Here is a 24,850-nt window from a genome sequence, read left to right on the forward strand (position 1 = left end):
AAATATCGGGCGCCAAATATAACGGCAAAGATATCTAAATAACGGTGGAGACTAGAAAAACAAAATTTAAAGTGCCCCAGGGTTTGTTCAGCCCTCCCCATTACATGCTGCACATGTATGGGGAGGTGAAAGGTTCTCTTTAAAGACCTACGATTGATCTTCAAGGGTGAGTGCCGTGCATTATTTCTACTTTTATGCTAAACTTGAACTGTGCTGATATAAAAGGACAGGCAATAAAGTTTGACAGTACTGAAACCATGCATTTTAAAATGTCCTACAGCCATATTAATCAGATTTTTGTAAAAATAATGGGGTGCTCTTTAGGGTGATATTTATATCAAGCAATAGAATTCAGCTCCTATATCTATTAACACAAAAATTATATGCCCTGTTCCCATTTAAAAAAAAAATTGTGCATGCCACATATTTCTACAGTTTACAATAAAAACACTTATGAATTTACATACAATAATAATTTATTTCGAAATGTTCAGTTTGATTACTCAGAGACATTCAGTCTCATCCATAAAAGAGCAGCCATCTCACCTCAAATACCAGAACATACAATATACAGCATAGCAGTGAAAAGAGTCTACCTAATCTCTGATAAAGCGAAGTCTAAGGGGGGGAAAAAAACTAAAAGTTGGATGTTGTCGAACTGCAACACAGATTTCCTTTTTTTTTTGTAGATTGTTACACAATACCTACTGTACCTATGCACATCATGAGATCACAGTACTTGGATTGTCAGGTCAGTCATGCAGAAAGGCCAGCCAGGGAAGAAGAGGGAAAAGAAAAACAACAAAACAAAAAAGAAACACCTTTCAGTAGAAATCACATTGCTGTTAACGGCTGCATGATAAGTTGCGTATTTTAAATGTATTCACAATTACTAAACCAACAGTCTGTTTCGCTTTAATACAAGTTTTGTCTGATGGGATTAGGACATTCAGATTCTTTCAACAAATTGATCCAGCTACAGTTAGAAAGGGTATCTGTATGGTTTCTCTTATTATTTTTGTTGTTAACAGTACTTTTCGGTGCCAAAAAAGCATGAAATGCTCTAGAAGACCGAAATGGTTTATTGAAAAAGCTCTATAAATATCCTATGATTTTTTATTATTAGTATTTTCAAACGGTTTCAGTTATTTTACAGTAAATAGGTGAAAATATTGTTTCATGAATTATGGCTTCCTGAACAACCCTCATCAAAATGCAATATTTACAGATTTTATATTTGTGTCTTTGAACAATATACATAGACAGCTAAAAAATAATACATCAGTAATTCATTTTCAAACAATTGCTGAGGGTTGTTTTTTAAACCGAAGTCACCAAATACGAGCCAGAATGTCTGTCGGGACTTTGTGAACCACTAGAGTCTGTAGCATCAGTTTTTGAGTCCCTTTTCTTTGAGTTTGTAGTCACAGGTGTTGGGATCTGGGATGGGCGGGCTGTGCTACTCTCGGCATTACTTTTTCTGGAACTAGGGTTATAATTAAATGGAGTTACACGTGCTGCAACAGTCCCACTTGGTGAGCTGTGTTTGCTTGAACTGCTTGAGCTAAATGGAGTACGCTCTGTAACACAATTTTCATTTGCCTCTTGCCCTGAAGGCTGGCTATGTATTACAGGTTTTGGGTCTGTCCCTTTTGTATCCAAACCATCCAATTTAATAAAGGATTTCTGCCTATTTTCCAAAACAAGCCCATTTCCATTCCCTGAATTATGCCTTCCTTGTGAGTCCTTTACTCCCTCATCCTTTTCCCCTTGATCTGAGATATTGTCAATAACTGGGGGAGAATTGCCAGTAGGGGATCTGCCTGACCTAGGGTTATTGATTGGGCAGTCCTCAATTCTTACCCATACATCCTCTGTTTTAGAAACTGCCGGTGCCATTTGATACACTGTCTTAGCTTCGGCTGATTCACCAATAGTATTTGATATTCCATTATTTGTGGCCTCGAGTACTTCATTTTCCTTTATTTTCCTCCAAGTTCCTTTTGTAGATGGACAGTCTGTTGTAGATTTAGGTCCTGGAAAAAAACACGGCTGTTTTTCATCTTCACTTTTTGCTTTCTCACTAGATTCAGAAGACGCAGACAAAATGGAAGATGAGCTTCCAGTTCTTCTCCAAGTGCTAACACGAGGAAGTGAAGACGAATGCTTACTGTGTTCACGCTTCCACGTTCCTGAGCGTGTAATTGGAAGCCTGGAAGGCGATTCTGAATGGGACCGACTTATGTCATGACGCTTTCTGACATCGCTATGTTCTGATGAAGTATTTAAAGTTGGAGGTGTTTTTCTCCATCCGCCTGATTGTACAGAATGAGTTGATAATGACATATCAGGAAGAGAAGGGCTTAACAGTGGTGTCTGAGATTGAGATCTTGTTGGGGAATCAGCTCTTGATGAAGAAGACAAGGACTCGAATGATGCAGACTCTTCTAATTTCCGCCTTAAAGTTGGGCTAGGTGCTTCCTTAATAAAAGTAGATTGACGTACTAAAGCTGGTCTCTCAGATCTATCAGACTCGCTTCCACTAGATTTCGTTGAAGACATTCTAGACAGTTCTACTTTCTTAGTAGATCCAGAGTTGTTTGAATTTTGACTCAAACCTTTTGATGCAGACTCACTTCTCGGAATTCCACTGGGTGGTTTTGGTAGACTAGACTGTTTGTTCACATTTTGTTGATTTAACGGTCTACCTGGAGATGTATAGGACATTCTGCCCGAACCAGACGATTTGGTGGATGCTGTGCTAGGGGAGGACGTTCTTGGCAACTGAGAGAATTTGTTTGGAGGACTTATCCCATTTCTGCCTGGTGAAATTGAACTTCGACCAGGCGACTGCAAAGGTCTGCTTAATGGTTGAGGGGAAGGTTTTGAAGGAGTCGAGTCTCTTGAAATTGATCTAGAAGGTCCTTTGCTTGGTCCACCAATGGTAGCAGTCGGTCTATTATTGTAAAACGATTCAGATTTGAATGGTTTTTGCCCTCTGGGAGAACTAGTAGAGTTGTCAGAACTTTTGGATGGGGCATTCTTTAGAACAGGAACTTTCTTTGAAATAGGGCTTGTACTTGGTGAACTAGCACGGACACCAGGAATATGAATCATTGTTCTGCCTCGAGATATCGAGGGTATACTTGCTTGTGCTGGCTGTTTACACTGACTTGAAAAATCAGAGCTGGAGCGTGATTTTCCTGTAATCATACTTTTATACACCTTCTTTCCCCCTTTAATGCCTTTAGGTTCCTCCTCATTTTTCTTTCCCGCCGATGAACTCTTTTCTCCAGGTTTTACAATTTTTGGCCCCTTGTTTGCAGTGATGGGTTTCTCTTCTTTGTCAGGTGTAAGATGGAAAGGAGATCCTAAGGAAATGCCTGATTTCAATGAAAGGATTGAATCGGAGTCTGAAGATCCTTGCCGGGACAATGAGACAGCAGCAGCTGCTTGATGTAATCGACTAACAATTGAATTGGCACCTTCCTGGATTGCTTTCCAATCAAAGTTTTCAGAATCTGGAGAAAATGCATTTTCAGAATCAGGACTTTGTAAATCTCTTAAATCTAGACTAAGATCTGGTTCTTCGGCAAGAATACCACCAACACTATTTGAACGAACCTTCTCATTTTTGGTCTTTGAGGGCTTTTTCTTCTTTGGCATTGCCGAACTAATGCACTCCTGTAACAAATCATCCTCAGAGTCAATGCTTAAAGAACTCAAAGAGCTGTTACGAGAAAAGCAAACTGGAGTATCTTCAACATGAAATGATTTAGGAGCATAACCGGAGGTCTGAGGTCGCCGCATTTCCAGCTGTGCATCAGTCTGTTCATTTTCCTTAGGTGGCTTAATTCCTTTGTTATTATTTTCTTGGTCAATATCACTTAATGAACTTAGAGATGAATTGCGAGAAAAGCATACAGGTGTATTTTCAATAGCAAAATTCTGCATTTTCTCATCAGAAGCTCCTCCTCTGTCTTGGGCTTTAGATGGAAATGACGCCTGTTTTTGTAGCAATGATTTTGACACACCTCTCCCCGCTATCTTATTTTGCTGATGTTGTCCTTGCCCTAATGACTGGTTTGTTGATGGATAATTTTTGTTATCTGCCCTTGTGTCCGTTTCTTTAACTTCTTTTTCTTTCCGCAACTCTTTCTTTTCTTTGGAAAGATCAACATCATCTTCATCAAAGTCTAAAGAACTCAAGGAATCATTTCTTGAAAAACAGTAAGGTGTGCCTTCAATTGGAGTATAGTGGTGAGGGGAATCAAATGCAAAGCTTCCTTTTGCACGCTCTTCGTTGTTAGGTACTTTCTCATTCAGTTCCCTTGGATTTTTACCATTTTGTTTTCTTGCGTCATTGTAAGGTTTCTCCGGTATTAAACTCATTTTTTGATCTGTGTTTTTCTTTGAACGTCCATTTGATTGTGGCATAGGTTTCATAGGAGAAGTTGGCTTTCTTTCGTTTTCTTGTGAATTTCTATTTCCAGTAGCACCAGCAGATGGATGATTAATTTGATTCATTATCTTTTTGACTCTATAAGGCTTGTGGCTTTTGCCTTTGGGCATTGCAGAATGTATACATTCTGCAAGAATATCACCTTCCTCGGTTTTATCTTCATCTAGTCCTGAAGTTGTAGTATTTGAGCTTTTTCCTGCTTTTGGCTCATCTGTACTCCTCCCCTCAGTAGGTATTGTGTCCCTTTTTTCAAAGTTAGTAGGAACAGGTACAGCATTTGGGTGATCAATACTTGCCAGCTCATTTGGTGGTGAGTCTATTGTGAGGTCGCTGAGAGATGTTGCTGTAGAAAAATTTAATGGTGTGCCTTCTACACAATACACTTTAGGCAGATCATCTGCGTGGGTAAAACTAACATGTTTTTGAGCCTGTAGTCTGCTTTGAGGAGGAAGAAGTTTATAAACTGGCAGCTGGCTTGGTTTCCTAGCAGTAGGAGGAGCAGCTTTGGATGCAGGTAATTGGGAAGATTTCTTGTTTTTCCTTGATGATCTTGTAGGCATAGCAGATATTATACATTCCTCCAATATGTCAATATCATCATCAGTATCATCTAGCATGTCTTTTTCTGGTTCTCCTTGTTTCTCTTCCTTTTTATCATGACGTTCAGTTAATTCTTTTGATTTCTCAGACTCTACGTCATTGCCTTGATCATTTTCAAATACTGGAGGCATAATGTTAAGCTCTACATCTTTAGGAATATATGGCTCATCAAGGCTAAGAGCACTGAGGCTTGATGCACATGAAAATCCATCTGGTGTACTCTCAGTAGCAAAATGTAGTAAGGTATCAGCTTCCTGGAGCACCTGAACCCTCTGAACGGCTGAGTGCACAGTAGTTTGTTTGGTCACCGGCTCTCTTTCCTCAGCATTGTTTGTTATTTTTGGTTTACTTGTATCCTTCTTATTTTGAGCTGCTTGAGGGGGTGGTGGAGTTTTACATCTGCTCGGTGGCATTGTTTGTCCTGGACTGTCCGGAAGGTCGCTAGGACTTATTATTCCACTAACCATACCACTGCATGGTTCACTTTGCACAGAACTAGCTATTGAATGACTTTCAAAACTATCCAGTGAGCTCACAGAGGTGCATCTGCTGAACATTAAAGGGGTTTCTTGGACATAATGTTCTGGTGGGCTTTTAGGTGTCTGAGCACCACTTTTTGAGGGAGATTTAGCACCTGAAGAAAATTCAACCGATTTGTGTCTTGAAGCATCTGATGGAGACAAGTTTGAAGTTTGTAGTCTGCTTGTTTTAGTGCGTATATAATGTGGCACAGAACGAGTATCGTTCGAGGCCCCTTCTTTTGCTGCAGTGTCTCTACCGTCTTTAAATTCAGTTATTTGAAGCGTGTTATTGCCACCTTCTCCCTGGACATTTCTATCTCGTCCTTCAATTTCATCTTCAGCAGAAGACAAAGATGACAGAGAACTGCAGCGAGAAAAACAAATAGGTGTGTCTTCAACACAGTAGGTTTGTATTGTCTCTTGGTTAATTGAAGGTGCTTTACTTGAAGCTTGTTTCTGTCTCGTTTGTCCACTTCTGGTTTGAGCAGAATTGGGATGAAGTTGATTCTGCCGGTTTGTATTTGGTAATGGTGTTGGTGTATTACTGCTAGATGACGCATGGTCTTTTTTCGTTCTCTGTTTTGAAGAGCTCTTAGAAAAGGAAAATGACTTTTGAGTTGATGGTGGAACATCTGCTTGATACTTTCGACTATAATCAATAGGCTGCTCAACATGATGTTCCTCTTGGTTATATTTAGTGATCTTAAAGTTTACTTGCCGGTCATCTTCCTCCTCTTGCTGCTCTTCCTCAGAATATCGTTCACCGAAATTTGTTGTTTTGTCATCATCAGAATCATCAACCTGACAATGTGGTTTGCTAGACTTCGGATTTACTCCAATGGTAGGATTTGCTCGAATTTGATCTCCTTGTGTGTTTGGAGTTCTTGATCTATATGGGGACACATTTTCTGGCTGAACAAAGTGTGAGGAACATTTTTTGTGTTTCTCTTCCTTGCTTTCAGTAAATGCATTATAAGGTGTTTTTTGGTTCCTAGGCTGCCTTTGCTCATTTTGTTTTATTTCATTATCTATTAAGTGTTTAGGTCTTGCCCATCGATCATTTTGAGTTGGACTTTGCCTGCCAGAATTCAACTGCTCATCTGAGTATTTCAAACTATAATTTATTGGGGTGTCTAGTTCAGTATCATTATCATCCATGTGATTAGCACTGTGTATTTTGTGAGCTAGGCCTGCAGGATATTGACCATAACTACAAAATTTACTCTCATCATCTTCCGAGTAGGCCTCAACTGAAGGTTTTACTTGACCACGTTTTCCATAGCCATCAGTGCTACCAACACTGTTTAAACTATCATTTGATGACATTTTAATATAGGATACAGGACATGCTCTGTTCGACTGATCTCCCTTTGTAAAACTGTATGGATTTGTAAGGGAATGATTTGCAGAAGTTTTTCTAGAAACAGTTCTTTCTTCCAATGAATGGTGCATTTCTGTAGTGGATGGTGGAGTTCTGTCCTCAACAAGGTGAATATTTGATACCTCATCAAAAACTTTAGAAACTGGAGCAGTAGTTGATAGCTGTAATCCAATACGCTTGGATGAGTTTCCTTCACTCACCGAGTGATAGGCATTTATTCCTGGCCTTTCCCTGTCCTTTTCTGTCCTGTTGCCATCACCTGCTGTCCGGGAAGACGGTGCTGGTAAAACAGTTGTATTCATATAAGGAGAAAGAACAGTTACATTTCCAGGGTTAAAGTCTGATCTACACATAGACTCATCATGCCTACTTGAGTCTAGAGCATATTCACTGTACATATTCTGCTTATGTCTCTGCTTATTGCGGTGAGAGGTTTTAGGACTCAAGTTATCGATATTGTCAAAAGTTTCCGATAAATGTTGTGCATCAAGCTCTGCTTCTAGTGCTTTCTGCTTTCGAACATGAAGAGATGGAACAGTAGATCCTGGAGACATGATATTTGCATCTTTATATTTAGTAGGTCTATTTGCCATAAGATTCCTTAAAGCTGCTGCACTGCCCATTGCTATCATTTTGTGCTTTGAATGGATAAGGTTTTTGAGCATGCTGACAGCACCCATATCCCAAAGAGCTTCCTGATCCTTAGCATTCCGTGCAGATAAATTCCACAAGGTCCCGCAAGCATTGCTGACAATTGTCAGGCTGTGTGATTTCAAGTGCTGTAATAAAGTCTGCAAGCAGTTGTTCTCGCGCAGGATTTGCCTATGACAAAACAGGAAAACAAAACAGACAAATTCAGCATTTCTTTTAAATGTTAGAATAAATGTTTGAATAATATGTAACAAACACACTAAGAATATGGAATATTCAAGCACATTTTAGCTTGTGCTTCTGAATGCAAGTGTATTGCTAAAGTGATTGTACTGAACTATATACAAAAATATGTAACTTTAAAAACGGTAATTTACCAAGTACTTCTATATGGTAATGTAAACAAACCTGTGGTCTTCATTAGTGGCAATCAAACTGGACACATTGCGCAGTATTCCTCCTCCACTCTCAATAATGGCCAATGTATTGGTCTGACTTCGGTAAGTTAATGTGCCCACTAGGAAAGCCAGCGCTCCATCCACAGAACATATGTCTGCTTTATTCTCTGTACAGTGGGCAGACAAGTTCCACAGGGCACTCAGTACACTCTTCAGTGTGGATTCCTTTAAAAAGAAAAAGTAAATCGTGTAAAAATATAAGAAGGCTAAGAGATATATATATATATATATATATAAAATGTGTAATTTACATGTCATTTTTTCAAGTAGAATTGAACAGAAATGACATGTAGATTAGTAACAGAAGTTTTTACTCCTCATTATTTACCTTCTTCACATCCAGAGCACATTCTGTCAATGCTTTTACACTGCCAACTTCACGCAATGTCTTTTTGCTGTTGACGTCTGCTCTCCAAGAAAGATTCCTGAGCACACTTGCAATGACCTGCAACACATAGTAATAGATTAAATGAATAATGTTTTTGTGTAATTCTTTTAAATCGATTTGCTGAGCAAGAAAGTAAAATGACCCGTTAACATGCAATTGTTTTGTGTTGTAAAACAGTCCGTAGACCTTTTATTTATGTTTGGCTATGGAAAATTCTACACACCATAATACCAATATAAATCTAGCAATAAACTAATTAACCCTCATGAATTAGTGTGAAGTTTATCGGCATCTTATGTCCACACTAAGGCCATGTTTACACGTAGCATAAACGCTGCGGAAATCAGAGCATTCTGCGGAAACACGAAGCATGCTCATTCTGTTCTGGATGTTCACTTTAGATTTCAGCTTTTTCAATGTAGAAGGGGTACAATCTGAAGTAAAATAAGCACATAAAACAAGCAGATTTTGCTGCAGACGCTGCGGATCCACTGCATTTCTGTCCCGTGTGAATTCAGCATTCCGCACTTCACATTGGGCCCATTAGAATACTTTTGTTTTGGCTTGTTGCCACAGCTGCATGCATAGAGCGGCATACATGGGAATGCTGCATAGGCAGAGGACTGAACAATGTACAGCCACTCAAAACGGGCACAGTTTTAGCAGATGTATTACATAGTGTGTATACATGAAGTACTTACACCGGTAATATCTATTCCAAACTCCTGCACACCACCACAAAACAAGGAATCTGTCATGAGACTTTAGACTAACAAACGTCTGACACAGCTACTTCGCTATAGGGTATAGGGAAAGGAACATACCAGTGTGGAAGATCTTGGGGTTTACATCAGAATAAAAAAACAACTTTTATTCTGCGGCACGCTGTATGCAAATTCGGTTTGCGGAGCTCCAACCACTCTCCTTCCCACCACTCTGCAGTTGATTGACGGCTCTGCCTGACTTCATTGCCAAACAATCAGAGCCATCAAGCAACTACAGAGGCGAGGGGAGCGAGCGGTGCTCTAGATACTGGACACAAAAACCTAATTTGCATACACCGCGCGACAGAAAAAAGCGTTTTTTTTTTTACCCTAATTCAAGCCCGGAGATCTCCCACACGGTTATGTTTTTCTTCGTTTTTAATTAGCAGTGTCAGCCGTATGATAGATGACAGACACATCTTTAAGATGTTTTTGAGTGCGCTATAATCAAAATCGAATAAGTCTCTGGAACCAGCACATGATTTATATACTATAAGCCGATACCTGCTGCAAATCTTCACTTTCGGATTTCAACTGGGCTACAAGAGCTCGCATACAGCTTTTCATTGAACACAGAGTAGCCTGAAAAGCAAACAAATATGCATTAAAACTAACAATATGCATCAAATTATAGGAAACAGAAAAAGTTTACCATTAAAGTGGTCACATAAAGCTGCTAGAGAGAGTAAGTGATAACTACCTTATTGGCTACATCCCCAAACGTCAAGTTGGTCAAAGCCATTCCAGCATACCGCCGCAAAGTAACACTATAGTGGTCATTAATAAGTCCATACATTTCACAGTCAACGTGCAAAAGCTCTGCAATGGCCTGCAATCCTCCTGTTAAAAAAAACAAACAAAAAAAAATAAATTTTGAAAATCGCTTTCCACCCAAAATGGTAAGTTAGAAGTTGTTGTACATTATCTTACCAAGTTCATTCATTGCATGCCTATGTTCTTCATCAAATGAGAGTTTCATCAGGACACACACTGCAGGACAGATCTGATGTTCCACAGGGGCAGGCACTGAAACCAAACAGGGCAATATGGGTAAATAATTGGTCGACATGCCGCTGTAATGTAGTTAACAGTAGTTTTTTATTTTGAAAAACTATATCAATTTTGAGCACGTTATGCACAATTTTAGATTTATGCTAATTCGTTTCTTAATAGACAACTGGGCGTGTTTTACGATTTACCCTTTTTTACACTTTGATATTTTTTTAAATTTATTATACAATAAAATTGGAACCGTGATTCCTTTTACGTATGAACAAGCGCTGGATCATAGTCCTTTTTTTTTTCCTGTTGTTTGCCATCGGCCGTACGGAGATCCGAGCGCTATCTGAACAAGAGTCAACGAACGGTGAGCTGGAGGATCCCCCCCCATATGTTTTCTTATAATCGGCTATGACGCTAAAGCTTCCTGCAAAGCTGCTCTGCCTGTGGACTCTGGGCCCTGGGGAAGCTCCTGACATCACGGTCCATATATGGACAGTGACGTCAGGAGCTTCTCCACAACCAGAGTACCCAGACAATGTGTCCCACTGTATGCCATGCAGTAGTATACAGCAGCCTTCTGTTGGAGGTATATGTTGGGAGGAGCTAAAACGCTATGTGAAGAGGGCCTTACACTGCCTACTCCAAAGTTGTGATCCTGTCAACGGTTCTGTGTTGTAAATGCCACAAAATCGGCCACTATTCGGTCATAACACTATATGTACAAGAATAACAATACACGTTATTTAAATTCTGTCATACTTGGATTTTTGTCTTGGTCCATTCCTTGTTCGTGAGCTTCTTGCCATTCCCAACATGTTTCACAGTAGGCTCTGATCTGTTCAAGGAGATGTAGGACTCGTATTTCTCGTCTTCCCCTCTTGTCATCCGGTTGAGAGTGTATGATATTATGAAGAGCTGCACTTGCTCTCGCACGTGCTTCCTTACTTCCACGAGAGTTTCCCAGCAGCACTGAATCTTTATCGTTTCCATGTAGTAATTGGATAAGCAAAGGAAGACATCCAGACTGACGCATGGCTATACAACTATCTTGAGAGCTTGACATGGCTAATAGAGTGCGAGACATGTCATCCTTGTCATGAGTACCAAGCATTGATAGAAGAGAATATACCATTTCCACCTGTAAACAGATTTTTTTTTAATGTTAATTTATATTTTAAAATGTCAAACATTGGATTGTCTCATGACAGAAATTTATAGTATATCCACAGGATATGCCATAAACGCCTGATAGATACAGGTCTCACCTCTAGGATCCACACATCTCGACAACAGGGGTCCCATGACCCCATTCCCACTTGGTGATGCGGCCGCTGGATCCTGGAATAAGAGGTGGTCCAAATTCCGGAAACAGCCAAGCTTTCTGTGCTACGGTGTTTCTGTACATCCCAAAGAAGTGAATGGGAGGCACGTAAACAGCGTAGCTCAGCAAGTTTGGCAGTTTTTCAATTCTGACCACCTATCCACTGATTACCTGCCTCAACAGATGGGGTTTGGGGAACCCCCGTTTTAGAGATGTGCGGCTTCCAGAGGTGGGACCCACATCTTCCAGACAATTATGGCATAATGTCTGTCGTGAGGCAACGTCTTTAATAAACAAGGAACGTAAGAGAGATAGATACGAATCTGTTAAATTCTTCGCATCATATTAGTCTTTAATCATTATTTCCAAATAATTAGTGCTTACTATAAAATTTAAATGTAGGCCAGTATATGATCACTGTCTTAATTCAAACTTTCAAGTCAAGTCATCAGTGTTGACCCTAGTTATATGCCTTTGATTTGACACAGGCATCAGATCTTATGTCAGCGATCACTTTTATAGAAGTGTCACTGTAAGAAACATAGCAGCGCTCTACAGCCTCGACATCTTTAAAGCCTTGGGTAGTTCACTGCTCTGTTATAAAGATTCTTATAGACGGCCCGATCTTGGCCGTGAAAACGAGTACTGATCGACAACATTAACTTCATTCACAAGGAGCGTTTTTAATGTATGAGAACAAACAATCATTGCTACAATCGTTCATCCCCATGCACTTCCACCATTTCATAAGCACATCTCCCTGTTTACAATCTGGAACAAGCGCTCATTCAACTGATCATTGGACCTTGTAAAAGGGCCTAAGGCTTCGTTCACATCTGCGCTAGGGCTCCGTTCCGACTGAGCTTTCCGTCAGAACGGAGAACTGATAAAACGAAAACCATAGGAATCCTTGCACAATGGACACATTTGTGTCCGTCAGGGCTCCGTTCCAACAGAACATCGGAACGGAATCCTAGCGCAGATGTGAATGAAGCCTTACAGGTAGCCTGTTTGCCTCCTTCTCTCTCTCTGCCCTATTGATGGATGTTATCTCAAATGTTTATCATACATGGCTTAAATGCGTCCATACCCTTCGTTCACATCTGCGTCAGGGCTCCGTTCAGGGGTTCCATCGGAGCTTTCCGTCAGGGGAACCCATGAACGGAACACTGACAAACAAATGGAAACCATAGGTTTCTGTTTGCATCACCATTGTTTTCAATGGTGACGGATCCGTTGCAAATAGTTTCGGTTTGTCTCCGTTGTGCAATGGTTCCGTCATTTTGACAGAAGCAATACCGTAGTCGACTGCGCTATTCATTCCGTCAAAACGACAGAACCCTTGCACAACAGAGACAAACGGAAACCATTTAAACCGGATCAGTCACCAATCAATGGTGATGCAAATGGAAACCTATGGTTTCCGATCTTCGGAACCCGATAGACCCCACTGTAAGTCAATGGGTTTTGTCTGGCGCTATTGTTATCTTAGGCAATGCGTCTGCTTTTTCTGTTATAAACGGGAACCAAGACGCAAGCGCGAACATAGTCTTACTTATGTTTGTAAAATCTTCTATAAAAGTAATTGGAATTAAATCAGAGCTCTGTGGCTTAGAAATATTGGAAAAGGCAGTGCTACATTGTCCATTTACCTTGGTACCGAGATGACTAGTCAGTCTTCGTGGAACGGAGTAGGTACTATTTGAGCTCATAACACTGGCAGTCTCATGATCCCCACGGGTTGTGGTGCCCTATAATCATGAAAGCAACAATGTGAATGTGAATCAAATGCAGTTTCAAACGCTCGAATACCAAATCAGATACCACTTTTTTTTTTTTTTAGCAACATCAAGATCAACCACAGTATGAACAGAACTCCAGAAACAATCAAGGAATTGTGTTTTTTTTTTATTATACCCCCCCCCCAATATTAATAAAAGCTTAATACATTCTATGTACCCCAAAATAATGGCATTAAAGAAAGACAAGCCTGCAACAAATAAGCCTTTATTCAGCGGTGAACAGAAAAATTAAAATGTTACGGCTTTTGCAGCTTCATGAAGGCCAAATTTAAGCCGCATTCTTAAGGGGTTAAAGATGTGGCCTTTACTTGTAGGCACCCCTGTGACAAATTAAAAGATGAACACAACATAGAAGAACAAAATATATAATCTATGTACACCACATCCTCAGTTTTTAGAAAGCCATTAGACACGATTATTATGTGAAACCAGCTAGTTTTAAGAGTTGTAGAAAAATTCTGGAAAAATAACCCATAATGAAGCGGGTATCTCTACTTATTGTTTTAGCGACAATTCCAGAAGGTACAGTTAATAGGACACCCAGCACATAAGGCACGGTAGTGAGGGTGCTCCTTTTGTTCCTTCTCACAAGTCACAACACAAAATATTCACTGGTCCAGAAACACAGAAGCATATGGGCTCCATCTCAGGGGTATGAAGGGATTACAGCTCGATCCATTAAGTCATGCAGTGATTAACCTTCTCCACCCCTGCAGCCCTCAAGGAGCAGAAAATTCCCCAGATGGCTCATGAAAGGCTCTCTATTCCAGCCAGTAGCCATCTGGCCTAAAAACACTATTCAAATACAAAGTGCGTACGATAACAGCAGTAACATAGAAAAGAATCTCTCTAAAAAAAAAAAAAAAGGTAACCAAGTGAAGCTACACGGGAGGATTTTCTGTAAGATACAATGTCTGAATATGCAACAACCCATCACGGAGGGCCTCAGTTGTGGTACACACACATACATATATATACACACATATATACATATATATTTATACACACACACACACACACACACACACACACACACACACACACACACACACACTACAATACAGAGCACAATGTTTGTACCAGTAACGGTTTGCTGATCTCCGAACAAAATAGGGCTCAAGGTATCGATAGTATAAGTTAGTATGAAACTTTTGCTTCTTAGTCACAAAGCTGTATCAGCTACTTTTTTTTTTTTAAAACATTGTTGTGGCACTTTAATTAGAATCAATGTGAATTGGAAGAAATCTTGCACTAGTCTGGGTTCGCACGTTTAATTTTTGATGCTTTTTGTTTTTAAATAAAATGACATGAAAATATGTTCTGGTCACTTACAGGCTATGTACACCTTTGAAAGCGATTACTTTTTTTTAGTAAAAATGTCTAGCAGTGTTTTCACCCACCCACTTAAGTAAGTAAGTATGGCCTTTTTTGTGGTTTTGAAGTTATCTCTGTCTCATTTTTTTCTGCCAGTGTGTCCGGTGCAACTTTCTAAATCCATTTTATCAAAAATTATTTTTACTTTTTGTGCTACAGCTCCTTTGTATACTGTATACAGAGCAGCTATATCTAGCGCTGAAACCTTTATCCATCAGGTCCCAAAGTAACATCGGGCATGGAGAGATGCTCCTGTACGCTGGGTAGTACTGTTGCCGTGGCAACCATATGACGCCCTGAGTGTATCGTACACGGGTCACGGGTTAATTAGAATTGGATCCATACACAATACTCTACAGTTGTCGTACGGTTGCCATGGCTGTACAGCTCTTTAACAGTTAGTCGTCTTCTCTCTCCGTCAGCCTGGATCGCTGTGAGCGGAGAGTGAAGAGGGCTATAAGGCTATATTCACACGACGTGAAAAAAAAAAAAAGGGTAGTTAAAAGCAGATCAGCTGTCAGTTTTTCATTGCTGTTTTGCATCAATGTGTCTCAAAATTTGAATCCATTTCCCAGCCGTCTGACCGTTTTTCACCGCCATTTGCCATCCGTTTTTCATGGATGTTAAAAACAAAAAATGGATGAATTTTATTTGTTAGGTTTTTTTTGTCCCAGTAACCTGAAAACACCAGAGTGCCCATGTAGATAGTGACGCAATAACACTGTAGATAATTCCACATTGCTCACTGAGCCCACTGTAAATAGTGCCACAGTTCCCACTGTAGATAGTGCCACACACACTGCCCATGTAGATAGCGTCACAGTGTCCCCTGTAGGTAGTGCCCATATAATGCCAGTGCCCATGTATAGTGCCACACCCCCTGTATAAGGCACACCCCCTGCAGACAGCACCCCCCCCCCCATATATGGCACCCCCTTCCTGTAGATAGCACCACTGTAGCAGCGGAATCCCTCTGGCCGAGGAGCCCCTGATGTCTCTGTCCATATATGGATAGTGACGTCAGGGGCTAACTCTTAAAAGCGGAATCCCCTGCCTGAGCGTCGGCAGCACTGTGGCCGGGGATTCTGCTCCAGGAGTAGCCCCTGACGTCACTGTCCATATATGGATAGTGACGCCAGGTGCTTCTCCAGTAGCAGAATCCCCGGTCAGAATGTCGGCCAGGGGATTCCGCTACTAGAGAGAGCCCTGACGTCACTGCCCATATATGGATAGTGACGCCAGGTGCTTCTCCAGTAGCAGAATCCCCGGTCAGAATGTCGGCCAGAGGATTCCGCTACTAGAGAGAGCCCTGACGTCACTGCCCATATATGGATAGTGACGCCAGGGGCTTCTCCAGTAACGGAATCCCCGGTCAGAATGTCGGCCGGGTATTCCGCTACTAGAGAGTCCTGACGTCACTATCCATATATGGATAGTGACGCCAGGGGCTCCTCCAGTATCGGAATTCCTGGTCAGATTCTGTCAGAGGAATTCTGCTCCTAGAGAGAGCCCCTAACGGTGGACAGTGACGTCAGGGGCTCTCTCTACAATCCCCGACACAGAGCAATTTGACACTGGGGATTCCGCTCCTAGTGGAAGTTTAGGTGGCGCTATCTACAGGGAGAAGGGGAGTGTAATACTATCTACAGCGGGAAGGTGGTTTGCTAGCTACAGGGGGGGTTGCATTATTTACGGCGGGGATGTTGAGAGGTCGGGGGTTCCCTCTAGGAGGGGAATCCGCGGCCAGAGCGCTGGCCGGGGCATTCCGTTCCCAGAGGGAGCGGAGGTGGCGCAATCTTCAGGGGGATTTGCGGGGGTTGTGTATGGCACTATCTACAGTGGGGGGTGTATTCTGGGGCACTTAAAGCCCCGGCAGACATGAAGCAGCACTGCACTCATTGAACCCCGTTCTAGGCTGCCAACTTTTATATACGTGACAACTGCACGTGGCAACGGGAGTTGGAACGTATAAAGCCGTATGGCAGTCGTGAAGGGGTTAAGGTTTAAAGTACCTTCAGTATTAATGGGTTAATAGATAATTACTTTAGCCAAGTGTTTATCTGATCTGTCTGACAGCTTCCCTGTCTCCTCAGATCTCCCTCTGACAGGAGACTGGAAGAGAGACAGGATTTTCTAAGATAACAGACCCGGTGAAATTGTCTCATTACAACAGACTCTTCCCGCAAGTGCTAGGATGGGTTGTCATGGTGATTACATGATTGGGACCGGAACTGCTCAGGTCCAAATGATGTCACCAGGAACATCCAGATCTAGGTGTTGGTGCTGCTGTGGGGGACACAATTGCCAGCAGAAGAATGGACGTAAATATACGGCAAGTCTGTTCTACACGAAGCTCAGCAAATGAGGACGTATATTTACAGTGGGCGGTCTGAGGTTGTTCACCTGAGACAACACCGTTAAGATGAAAGTAGACAGAACAGTTGGCAGATAGGTAACGCTGTTTTTGGTAGACTATTTACTTGACATGCTATAATATTCTATATATTTCTGCAGGGAAAGCAAGCCTAGAAATTGCAGAACTACAGCAGTGTTGTATAGCAAACACCGGAACCCATAACCATGTGATCATAAAGCTGAAGGCACTAAACTTTTCACCAAGACTCCACCAGTAAATATTCTAAAATATAAATACTGAAGTGGCTTCCAATATTGATCTAAATAGTTCTTAAAGTGACATTTCTATTACTGAACGGTGTTTTGTCACTACTTTGGAAATACATAGCATATATCACAAAACTGAGTGCAGCTTTTCAGCAATACAAAAAAAAAAAAAAATCAACGATAACTGTATAACGTAAAAAACATTTCGTATTAGACAAGAAGGCAACGAAGTACAGGAATTTAAAAAAAATAAATAAAAAAGTACACTGAATGAAGTTTTTTTTATTAAACGTTGATGGCATTTCTTTTACCTTTATTTTATATCTCTTCACGCTTTCATTAGGTTTGGACATACACACCCATGCAAAATCTGCAGATGAATTTTAATAAGACCTTGACAAAGATAGCAGTAAAACTTTTCTTATATTTATCTGATGAACTGATTTTTTTTTTAAAGCAAAAACGCATCGATTTGTAGGTTTGTATTACTACTCATGCACACTGGCCACTTGGGCTAATACAATGAATCATTTTAGACTAAAACCACTGCAATAGCAGGAATAGTTATTTTGCGATATATTAACAGGGCACACAGAGGGTAAAGCTGTGTCTGCCAAGTCTGACTCCAGCACCCACCGCTTCCTTAATCTAGACAATCTTTAGCTAGCCTGTTAATCGGCATTGTACCTGGACAACAATATTTCCTGCAGTCTGGTCGAACAAAGAAAATGATCATCAGTTTGGCTGCAATACAGAAGACACCCGATCCGAGCACTAGAGAACTGGCAGCGCAGTATTTTTAACTCAAGCCCAAAAAGATGCTTGTGGCAGGTTGTCATACTGATCCTTTATCTCATCTATCACTTGCAAACCTCTGCTGAATTTTTTTAAAGGTCTTGTTAGAAACATAAATGCAGCTATAAAATAGAAATCTACGAGCATTTAAAAACACATTGAAATCATATAGTAAAAATGGATAATGTACATTTTCTTTCACCTGGCCATTCCCAGCAGTGCTTCCAGAACCGACGTCTGATGTCCCTTGTCCATCAAGAGGCTTCTCTGCATCCCGGCTTCCAGCTTCATGCTTGTTCTGCGGTGGCCTCTGTTAATGCAAGAGCGAGCAGGAGTTACACGGAAAACGACACCACAAAGCAATCTTCACAACTCACAGACTCTCAAAACAGTCGGGGTATCAGGTCAATACTGGTCATAAATCTCCTGGACGAAAGACTAAGCTATGTTACATCCTTGGGATGGAAGACCGTGGATTAGTGTGTTTAGGCGTGATACGGTGATGAAAAGGACGTGTGCCGGCTGGGGATTAGAGCCCTGGTAGACAAAGGATGTGATGAGAGACATGGGAAACCATCCTCCACCAGCTGAGCTCCAGCACAAGCACAGGGATATGGAGCCTGCTCGGAGGCACTGTCTTTGCTGCAGCATCACATGACCTCATGCATCTTTCAAGGCCACAACTGTTCAGCCAGTGCAGTGAACCATGGTAATCTCTCCGTGTATAGTCCAGAACACAGTCAAATTCAGTTATAAAACATGTCTGTGCCAATTCTATTTAAAAACTATTCGGTAATAAAATTTGAGAAGGCATCAGACTGAATGGAGACGACGGTTTGGTTTTTCTCCTCTAAAATGCGCGATTACACTTCGATACATTCAATAACTCCCATCATATAATATCAATTGTTGTACATCATTGACACACTATTCGCATTAATAGCCATTACATTTTTTTAAATAGGATTTACAGGTAGCGATTTTCCCCATGATCCACCTGAGAATGAAAGATTGTTGCAATAATTGTCATGAATAACGTATGTGACCAGGTTAAAATTTTGGATCACTGTATTTGCTACCATGGTAAATTGCATAGGGATTTCTGAAGAGAAGACCCATTATGGGGAATAGCAGAACTGTATTTTGTCAGGATAAGACCCAATACTTTGCCCACCCTGCAGGCAAATGAAGGTCAAAGAGCAAACTTCAGGTCATCAGATGTCCATCTGATTGGCTAAAAAAAAAACAACTTAGGAAATCTAGCCTTAATTGTAAATTGCTTATAAATAAAAGACCAAGGTCGCATAGAACATTCATTTATTTAATGTGCGGAGAATGTACAGCACTGTACACGTGTTTGCTCTTATTGCTTTTCCTATCAATCAGATAACCATTGGCCGACCTCTCTGCTGTTCCTCCGACACACGACTATTAGGATTTCTTTTGAGCTGTCCTTATCCTCCGAAACGCTCTTTGTTCGATTGGATTTGCCCCACTTCCAAACAGTTTTTTAAAAATGTATTTATATGACATACAGAACGCCTTTAACCTGTTAACGCCGAAGGACGGATATATCCGTCCTCTGCAGCTGCTAGTTCGCGCAGGAGGACGCATATATATCCATCCTGTGATCGCGCTGGTACTGAAACTGCACACACGCGATCAGCGGCAGGAGCACGGCTGTTATACACAGCCTGGCTCCTGCTGCAACTGTCGGAAGCGCGCTCCGATTCCGGCAGTTTAACCCATTAAATGCCGCTGTCAATAGCGACAGCGACATCCAATGTGTTTGACAGAGGGAGGGAGCTCCCTCTGTCACCCCATCGGCGCCCCCGCAAACAAATCGCGGGTCGCCGTTGGGTTTCCATGGCAGCCGGGGGCCTAACAAAGACCCCCAGGTCTGTCTTCAGCAAATGCCTGTTTGGCCATGTCGGGAGGCATGGCCTAATAGATTGCCTGTCAGTTTTACAGTGACAGGCAATAATGCTTTGGTATACAAAGTATACCAAAGCATGATATATGCGATCGGCAGATCGCATAGTGAAGTGTCCTGGTGGGACTAAAAAAAAAATGTAAAGCAGTTAAATAAAGTTTGTGAAAAAAAATAATTAATAATTTACAGTCAAAATCAAATAAAACTACTTTTTTTGCCCAAAAAGTGGTTTTATTTAGTAAAAGTGCCAAAACAAAAATAACACATACACATATATGGTATCCCCGCGATCGTAACAACTTGAACAATAAAATGAACAGATTAATTAAACCACCGGATGAACGGCGTCCAAAAAAAAACAACGGCAAAATTCTCTCTTTTCCCCCATTCCCCCCATAAAAAATTAAATAAAAGTTAATCTATAAGTCCTATGCACCCGCAAAAATCAAGCCCACATACGGCCACATTAACAGAAAAATAAAAAAATTACGTCTCTTGGAATGCGGCGATGCAAAAACAAGTAATTTTTTTCTAAAAGGGTTTTTATTGCGCAAACGTAGGAAAACATATAAAACCTTTACATATTTGATATCCCCGTAATCGTGCCGACCCATAGAATAAAGTTAACATGTTATTTACGCTGCATAGTAAACGGCGTAAATTTAGAACGTGAAAATCAATGCTGGAATAGCTGCTTATTTTCAATTCTCTCCTAAAATAAAGTTAATAATCGATATATTATAAGTATCCTAAAAATGGTACAATTACAAAATACAACTTGTCCCGCAAAAAACAAGCCCTTATACGGCTATGTCGACGGAATAAAAAAAAAAGTTACGACTCTTGGAATGCGACCGTGAAAAAACAAAAAATAATCCTTGCTCATTAATGTGCAAAATAGCCCGGTCATTAAGGGGTTAAATGCACAAATACCGCCAACGCAAGATCAACAATGCAGTGTATAAATTATACAGCGAAACAATGCCCAAGCAATACAATCACTAAGTGCCCTTAAAGGGAATCAGTCAGCAAATTTGAGACCAGGAAACTGCTGGCAGAGCTACAAAGGTGGAGTATAGTTTAAAAGTATGTATATAAATATATATATATAAAACCATAAACAAGATTGAATCTTTTATCACTTATTCTGGGACTGCTGCAAGAATTTCTTATATATATATATATTTATTTTTATTTCCTAGTATACTGAAAAAAGATCAAAGGAAGTTAAGGCCTTCCGCGCCACATAGAAGTTAGCAGGAAAGTGTTAACTGACGTTCCTGAGTGTTCCGACTCTTCCCCTGCAATCTTGAGCCTGCCACGTACCAATAGCAGTAGGGCACAGTGACCGTTGCACACATGATGCTGTCCACATTAGTTGCTTAGATGTTACACTTGCAGAGAATACACAACATTTTAGAATGAACCTAGAAAGAAAAGCATTTGACAAATTTTCTGCACCAGGGCAGAGGAATTTTAGAGCGATTCAGCTACTTAGCGCCATAAGCTCTTTATGCATCTTTTCTCTTTTAACTCCTATGCGGAAACAAACATTCACCAAGGCTGCTTTCTTTGGTATGTGATTTAATAAAGCTCTCATTATACATCCAAATTTAGAAACAGAATTATCATCATTCAAAATGTCAAACGCATTAGGCAGAGACAACGGAAGCTGCTGAACAGTACTGTGCCAGGAAGACAATTTTATCATTACGTGGTATTTATCCAAAACACACAATAAGCCTTAAAGGGAATGTGTCGCAAATTAAACCTCTTTTTTTTTTAAAGTTACTTATTTCTATTATATTTTTACGTTTTTTGCTGTATTTTTTTTTTCTTCCACATGGTGGAAAGTATTAAAAATTAAGTAATAATTTGACATGCTTTCCTATGTTGGCCACCAGAGGGAGCACTTCCCAGAATTACAGCAAGGTGAATAAGGCAAAGCAACCTGACTCACAGCTGGCGTAAATGTGGGAGGGAATCTCACCCCCCCCCCCCCCTACAAGCCAGGAAAAGGTGTCTTCAAATTGCTAAGCAGTGTCCGGCTGCCATTTTGGGTGCGATTCTGCAGCTGGCAGAAGCTTTAGGACACACGAAAAGGCTAAGGGTATGTTCACACGCTTACTATACAAAGGGAAAAAAGCTCCTGATTTTCAGCCATGTTTTAATCAAACTCGCGTTTTTGGCTGCGTTTTTTACGGCTGTTTTTGGAGCTGTTTTACTATAGAGTCAACGAAAAACAGCTCCAAAAATGTTCCAAGAAGTGATATGCACTTCTTTTGGCGGGCGCCTTTTTACGTGCCGTTTTTGGAAAACGGACGCGTAAAAAACGCCCCGTCGGAACAGAACGCTGTATTTCAATGGGCAGATGTTTATAGGTGTTCTGCTTCAGATTTTTCAGCTGTTTTTCGGGACATTTACGGCCCGAAAAATGGCTGAAAACACTGCGTGTGAACATACCATTAGAATGATGAAAGTGAAGTGAACTACACACACACACTCAGCTCTATTACACAGAGACACACACAGCTCTACTACAGACACACACACAGCTCTACTACAGACACAGCTCTACTACACAGACACACAGTCAGCACTGCTACATACAGACACACTCAGCACTGCTACACACACACTCAGCACTGCTACACACACAGCTCTACTACACAGGCACACACAGTCAGCACTGCTACATACATACACACACACAGTCAGCACTGCTACATACATACACACACTCAGCACTGCTACATACATACACACACACACAGCACTGCTACACACACTCAGCACTGCTACACACACACACACACTCAGCACTGCTACACAGACACACACACACTCGGCACTGCTACACAGACACACACACACTCGGCACTGCTACACAGACACAGTCAGCACTGCTACACAGACACAGTCAGCACTGCTACACAGACACAGTCAGCACTGCTACACAGACACAGTCAGCACTGCTGCATACATACACACACTCAGCGTTACTGCACAGACACACACACACACACACACACACAGCTCTACTACATCTGACAAGCTTAGCTCCGCACACCGTCCACACTGAGAATACATCTAGTGACAGGGGGGGGGGGGGCTGTCGGGGGTCACGAGAGCAGGGGTCTGTGAGAGAGAGAGCGAGATACAGACAGAGACACACACACCTTACCTGCAGTGCAGCCGGTCTTCATAATGGCGCCTGCTATCTCCCTACAAACCGGCTTCTCTGCTGTGTGACTCTGACCTGCGTATGCGCAGAACAGAGTCAGATAGCAGAGGCAATGGACGGCTATCCCTGTAGCTGCCGTATTCCATCTGTGTATGTGTCGTTAATCGACACATACAGAGATGAAAAAAAAATGGCAGCCCCCACAGAGAAGTAAAAGTATGAATACATTAAAAAGTAGAAAGTGACAACACAAATAAATAAAATTTTTGTTTACATTATATTAAAAGCAATATAATAAAAAAAAAAAAAAAAAAATCATGACACCTTCCTTTTAAAGGGGTTGTCCGAGATTTAATGACATGTAATTTATAAATGTAAATACATTTGTAATATAGTTACATTTTCCAAAGTGGCCACGTTTCCAGATCCTGCCGTGGGGAACTTGACAGGTGACGTCACTCTCTGCACTGGCTCTGCCGCTTTGTTGATCTTGAATTCTTTGGCGGGTATACGACATGTGACTTGTGACGTGCCGTGTATTGGCTGTTCTCCTTCACAGCCCGTAACGCGCATGCGCTGTCACTGCTGTTCTCACGGTCCCTGCTGTTCGAGATAACAGAAGGGCCGCGCATGTGCGTTACAACAGAACAAGCCGATATTGCCCACGTCACAAGTGACGTGTCGTATACCCGGAAAATAATTCAAGATCAACAAAGTGGCCAAAGCCAGAGCAGAAAGTGACGTCAACCCGTCAAGTTCCCCACGGCAGGAATCTGGAGACGGGGCCACTTTTAAAAATGTAAGTATATTACAAATGTATTTACATTTATAAAATACAAGCATTAACACAAAGTCGTTAAATCTCAGACAACCCCTTTAACGTCTGCTAGCTGTGTACTACACATATAACTAAAAGAAATCTACAGTACTCCAATGCATGGGTTCAGAGTGAGAAAATCATAAGGAAAAATACTGTGGCATGTTAGAAGGCCACTTACAGAATGATCTTTAGCACACATAACTAGACCCAAAGATACTTATAGGTGTTCGTTACGAACGGAAATAGGTGACAGAACATCAAGTAATACATAGTGCGGAAGATTTACTATTCAAATGGAGCCGGAATTCTGGCGTAAATGATATGTGCCACATTTATTAACTGCTTTTTCTGACTTGGCAGGAATGGGGCGTGGCTTAAAAGCTGACCGTGCATCAAAAATATGTCAAAATTTTGAGGCAAAAAATAAGCCAACTAATAGGTGGTATAAGGAAGAGAATAGTGTCTAGCAAGATGCGCTAAATTTAGAATACAGCATGAACTACGATACTTTGCTGAATTTGGCGCATTTTCTGACTGACTTGTCTAAGTTTACACCGTCTAAAACGTAGTCAGTATTAGTAAATCGGTGTTCTGGCTGTGGAAGCAGCTACAGTATGTACAGGGGAACTGGTAGCTATCAGAGCAGCTGCAGGCCTGCCCTAGTGAGCTGCCGCACTTGTTCCATGGAAGACAGCTTGCCAGTGCAGCAGTTCTCAAGGACAAACCCGTGGCGGCTCTGACCGCTCCCTGTTCCCCCTTCACATTTGTAGTT

General features: G+C 41.2%; 1 protein-coding gene across 2 annotated transcripts in view; it reads right to left on the minus strand.

Moving 5' to 3' along the window:
• Positions 1-403: 403 nt before the first annotated feature.
• APC (APC regulator of Wnt signaling pathway) overlaps positions 404-24,850 on the minus strand; it is a 152,618-nt gene continuing 128,171 nt past the window's right edge. The window contains exons 10-18 of one of the 2 annotated variants that reach the window (XM_075836694.1): positions 18,344-18,451; positions 13,201-13,299; positions 10,987-11,365; positions 10,156-10,251; positions 9,926-10,065; positions 9,730-9,807; positions 8,402-8,518; positions 8,024-8,238; positions 404-7,786 (exon numbers count right to left, since the gene is read on the minus strand). In XM_075836694.1, coding sequence (XP_075692809.1) covers positions 1,321-7,786; positions 8,024-8,238; positions 8,402-8,518; positions 9,730-9,807; positions 9,926-10,065; positions 10,156-10,251; positions 10,987-11,365; positions 13,201-13,299; positions 18,344-18,451 — 7,698 coding nt within the window. In that variant the 3' untranslated portion in view covers positions 404-1,320. Of the gene's footprint in view, positions 7,787-8,023; positions 8,239-8,401; positions 8,519-9,729; positions 9,808-9,925; positions 10,066-10,155; positions 10,252-10,986; positions 11,366-13,200; positions 13,300-18,331; positions 18,452-24,850 lie in introns of both variants that reach the window. The other variant, XM_075836687.1, reaches the window with a different exon arrangement.

This window comes from Rhinoderma darwinii, chromosome 1 (genome assembly GCF_050947455.1).
Source record: "Rhinoderma darwinii isolate aRhiDar2 chromosome 1, aRhiDar2.hap1, whole genome shotgun sequence".
In the NCBI taxonomy this organism is placed as follows: Eukaryota; Metazoa; Chordata; class Amphibia; order Anura; family Rhinodermatidae; genus Rhinoderma; species Rhinoderma darwinii.